The sequence below is a fragment of the Echinops telfairi genome, unplaced genomic scaffold, assembly GCF_000313985.2.
Source record: "Echinops telfairi isolate 266 unplaced genomic scaffold, ASM31398v2 ScPeMD7_5;HRSCAF=22, whole genome shotgun sequence".
Taxonomy (NCBI): Eukaryota; Metazoa; Chordata; class Mammalia; order Afrosoricida; family Tenrecidae; genus Echinops; species Echinops telfairi.
The window spans coordinates 23,322,210-23,327,357 of record NW_022103901.1 but is presented as its reverse complement, the minus strand read 5'-3'; the positions used below and the strand labels follow the sequence as shown (position 1 = coordinate 23,327,357).

The 5,148-nt window shown below is 41.9% G+C and overlaps 1 protein-coding gene across 1 annotated transcript in view; it reads left to right on the top strand.

Annotated features, from left to right (window-relative positions):
- Window positions 1–5,148, top strand: part of LOC101660058 (phospholipid-transporting ATPase ABCA3-like) — a 206,495-nt gene that overhangs the window by 189,227 nt on the left and 12,120 nt on the right. The window contains exons 20-21 of the mRNA XM_045285074.1: window positions 918–1,043; window positions 1,642–1,836. Coding sequence (XP_045141009.1) covers window positions 918–1,043; window positions 1,642–1,836 — 321 coding nt within the window. The remainder of the gene's footprint in view (window positions 1–917; window positions 1,044–1,641; window positions 1,837–5,148) is intronic.

The window sequence follows — 5,148 nt, the reverse complement described above, 5'->3', positions numbered from 1 at the left end:
CTCTTCTCTAGTCATATTTTAAGTACCTCCCAAGTGCAGGGGCTCATCTTCCAGCACTATATGAGGCTTATGAAAACATAAGGTTTTCCATGGATAGTATTTCATAAGTTGTTCATCTGCTCTTTCTCACTGTATCTTGGCCTGGAAGTTCTGCTGAAATTTGCCACCCTGGGTGGCCTTGCTGGTATTTTAATACTGTTGCCATAGCTTTCAGCTTCCCAGCAGAATGCGAGCCACCACAGTGTGACAAACCGACAAATAAAGATAGAAGACACATGTTACCACTCAAAATGAAGAGGCTTTTTCACTTCAGATCTCTGTTCTCATAAATTGACGCCTTGCATAATTTCTAGAAAGACACCTTGCACTCAGTTGCCACTGCTCACAGCCATTCCGAAATCCCTTTCCCTGCCTCAATCTCTCAGTAAATTCCTGTTTATTCAAAACTCAGCTCAGATTTCACCCATGGTAAAATCTTCCCTTGAAAAAAGAACAAGTTTATTCTTTACCTCTATGGGATTGTTTCCAGAAGGAAATAGTTTCTTGTGCATACTTTAATTGTATTCTTAATAATACCATTGTAACTTCTTTTTCATGAAGTTTCCAATTTATTAGCAGGAACATTCTGCTTACTCACAAATGTCAAAGTTTGTTTCCCAGTCTAACCAAGTCAAGAATAAGTGTGTGGAGCAGTGTAATTTACAGGAAATGTATATGTAATTTAATTATTTAGCACAAATAAAATAGGAAGAAATGAACACATGTGTATAGATGATAGTTGAAGCATTTGGTAAAAAATCTCAGATATTACTCAAAGCTCTTTTGACACCTTTGAGATTAACACCAAGTATATATAATCTAGATTACACATATATATGGAATATTCACATCTGTGACCTTTGTCTTAAAAAATATAGTCTATGGTGTCTAACCAAATAATTGAGGAATCTGAAGATGAAGGTGTGAAAAATGAGAGGAAGAAAGTTTGGACACTATCTGAAACATTGCAGAATCCACCCCTTTATTTTAAAGAGCTAACAAAGGTAAAGTTACTCAATGACCAACATTGCTCGGAGCTTTAGTTTACCTTCCCTATAAAGAACTTATCAATGGTATTACTAACTCATTGTTGTTCTATGGGTTATACTGGTGTGTGTGGGGGGGGGTAGAGCAAGAGAGACAGAGAGAATGTCATGGTGGTGTAATGAGTTCAGCATTGAAATTCTGATTGAAACATGGCTGCTTCAAACACCCTGTTCTAGTCTGTTTTTTAGGGCCCATGTGAGTCAGATGCTCTGCAGAGTTTTTATCCGAATGAGTTTTCAAAAGTTTATGGAGAAGATTCCATTAGCTTTTAATTCCATGATGTCTTTGAAGCCTCCTTATGCATACGTGTGTTTGTGCGTGCTTGCATGTGTGCGTGCGTGCGTGCGTGAGTGCGTGCGCGTGCGTGCGTGCGTGTGTGTGTGTGTGTGTGTGTGTGTGTGAAGGGAGAGGGAGAATTAGATAGCTGAATGGGGAAGACTTACCGTGAAACTGTCCTTAGACTGATCCATAAGGATCGGAGGTTATGATTACAGTTGACCAGTAACCAATGATTTAATACATTGTAGGTTTTTGTTTTATTTTGTTCTCCCTCAGATTTATTATACGTGTCCAATTGTAAAGGCCGTGAGCAATATTTCCCTTGTAGTGGAAAAGTCGGAATGCTTTGGATTGCTTGGATTAAATGAAGCTGGGAAATCTGCCACCATTAAAATGTTGACTGGAGAGGAGGCCATCACCTCTGGAGTGGTGTTAATCGATGGCATTAACATCACTGAAAATATCCAAGAGGTATTTCTGATCCTAGCCACTGAGTTATAGCCCTACGGGAAGCAATCAACCAGGAAAATTATAAAGACGTGGAAGCAAAATCTAGGATATTGATACATCTATGGCTGCCTGCTACTGTAAAAATGTATGAGCTCAGAAATCGATATGTGTGTGTATACATACACATACAGAGCAATGCATGTCTCAATGTGTATATATAATGTACATACATGAATGTATGTATATTATATAAATGTGTATATATCGATGGAATTAGAATATAATGGAATTTTTCCATGGACTTGCTGAAGGCTCCTCATATTTGTGTATATACTATCAAATGTAAACATTTTTTCTTTTATTACACAAAAATAAACATATTATACACATTCTTTTGAAACTCACAAAAGTGCTTCCCATATATGGTTTATATAAATTTGTGCTGCACTAACAGTATATTGATTACAACAGGGTGTCATCAGTCCCTTGGATTTCCACCGTCTAGTAGCCTTTTGCTTCCTGGTCTGTCGGTGTGCTGTTGTGTTAGGTGCTGTCCAGTCAGTCAACTCTGACTCATCTCTCCCAGGTACAACAGAACAAACCACTGCCTGGTCCTCTACCATCCTCACAGTTGTTGTGCTCACTCCCATTGCTGCAGCCACTTTCTCAGTCCCTGCCCTCTTCTTCACTGACCAAGCATGGCGTCCAGCTTCTTGGATTAGTCTCCCCTGACAGTATGTTCAAAGTAGATGAACTATTCTGACTGTGCTGCCCCCGAGACAAGAGCTGTTTGTTCTTCTCTCGGCCCATGCATGGCACCTTCACTAGTCTGTACCAGCACAATAAGCTTGCCTCCTTAGAGGCGAGAGTAATGAGACTTCGTCATACATGTTTTGGACATGTCATCAGGAGAGACCAGTCCCTAGAAAAGGACATCATGTTTAGTAAACTAGAGGGACAGCAAGGGATAAGAAGGCCCGCACGGAGATGGATTGATACCATGGCTGCGACAATGGGCTCAAAAGAGAATAACTGTGAGGGTGGTGCAGGACCAGGCAGTGTTTCATTCTGTTGTCCATAAGTTAGCTATGGGTCAGAACTGACTCTCTGTTACCTACCAACAACAAAATACTGATGTAGCTTCCTATATTTGCCGGTTTGGTTTTTTATTCATATCTTGGGAATTCTCTCTGATTATTTCTTGGAAAATCCTTTTGATACCTTTATTTTTTTTAACATTTTATTAGGGGCTCATACAACTGTTATCCCAATCCATACACACATCAATTGTGTAAAGCGCATTTGTACATCGCTTCTCAAAACATTTTCTCTCCACTTAAACCCCCGACATTAGGTCCTCATTTTTGCCCTCCCTCCCTGCTCCCCCCTCCCTCATGAGCCCTTGATAGTTTATAAATAGGTATTTTGTCATATCTTGCCCTGTCCGACATCTCCCTTCACCCACTTTTCGGTTGTCTGTCCCCCAGGGAGGAGGTCACACACAGTTCCATTTATTTTTACAATGCTCTGGAATTCCCAAATTTTGATTTATTAATTAAATCTCTTATTTTCTGTTTTTTCCCCTTGTGTTCCATTTTTATTATTCTTTTATCTTGTTTCTCTTGGGACTTAATTCAGGTACTCTTCTGCTTCCATATTCCGTAGTCTGTCGGCTCAAATCTGTGGTTGAATGGTTGTCTTGCAGTCTCTAATTTATTTCATTCTTCAGATCCAGTTTTTCCCTCTCTTTTTAAAAAATATTTTCAATATCCTCATTTGGTTTCTTATTTTTTAAATCATCTCATTTCCTGAACTTCAGTAGGGTGTGTTCTGTGTGCTTTGCTTTCCTCAACCATGTTGCAGTGTTGTCTGGCAAACATGTTGTCCTCCAACATGTTGCAGTGTTGTCTGCAATGTTCTAATTTTTCATTATCCTGCTTTTCATAGGGATAAGATTCCCCGTCTTCAGGTCTCTTATCTTATTGAGACATCTACTCTTGAAGTCTTATATAGTCTACTCTTATTTTTGCTGTTAATCACATGGCATGTTTTAGATCATATTGTGGCAATTTGAAGTTTGGATAGAAAAAAGAATCTTCTCGGGGTCACCTGCCCATCTTTTTCATTCCACTAGCGGGCCCTTTGGTTCTGTCAGCAGCACTCAGCTGTTCAGGTGGAGTGAGTAATCTCAGTGGTGTCATGGTTAAATTGAGCTTGAGCTATCAGCGGCTAGCCAAAAGGTCGGTGGTTCGAACCCAGCAACTGTTTCATAGAGAAGGATGAGACAGTCTACTTCCATAAAGATTACAACCTTGGGAACGTGCTAGAGCAATTCGACTCTGTCCTATGAGGTGGGGGGATACTTACGCTGGTGCGTTCAATAAAGCGGCGGACTTACTGGTGTGAGCGCGGCTTTCCCAGATGGCTGTATTCCTGGGCTTGATTCCTTCTCTTCATGTTGTGGGATTGAGGCTCGACTTGCAGTCGTCCGGGACTTTTCTACTGGCCACAGTGCTCCTCGTTTCCCCCAATACGCGACTGGACAGTGCTTTATATGGCTGGCTTTGACGGGCTTCCCTGAACAACTTCTCCCCCTGTGCCTATTAAATTTGCCGCAAAGATGAACCGAAGCCAGGCCAGAGAGAAGAAAAAGGAGGAGTTTATTCGGCGCTTCCCGGGAGGAGATTTCAGCGGGGAGCCAGAGAGAGGGAGAAAAAGGGACAGGAGCCCTGAACTCCCGGACAGACAGACCCGCGGCCCCCCTTGGGGGGTTCTGATAAATCGTGCCTATCTGTGGTGGAGAACAAGTTTTAAAGTGGTCAAGGCGGGTGGGGGGGTAAAGCAATCCAGGGAGTGGGTGGAAACAGCTGGTGGGAAAATCAAGAAGAAGGGGAGAGGATTCTCAGCTTGGGGTGGGGGGCTCTAAGTGGGTCTCCATCCTTAAAAATTTCAAAGCAGGGTGGTGTTTTGATCATTCCCTTGGGTGCCCAGGCAGATGGCTCATTGATTTGCGGCCCCCTGGTCCGATCGGGGCTGGCAGGCTATTTCTAATGTCCTCCTACCTAATATTACAGTACCTACAAGAGGGTAGGAAGCCAGTTCCTTCCCTCTGTCCTGCCTGTTTGATGTGTGTGTGTGTGTGTGTGTGTCTCCCCCCTGGATGATGTATGCATCTTTACCGTTTCCTTATATCCTAGTGTCCATTCATTTGGGTTCTTGGTGAGTTTAACTACCCCGTTTCCCCAAAAATAAGACGATGTCTTATATTAATTTTTGCTCCCAAAGATGTGCTAGGTCTTATCTTCAGGGGATGTCTTATTTTTCCATGAAGAA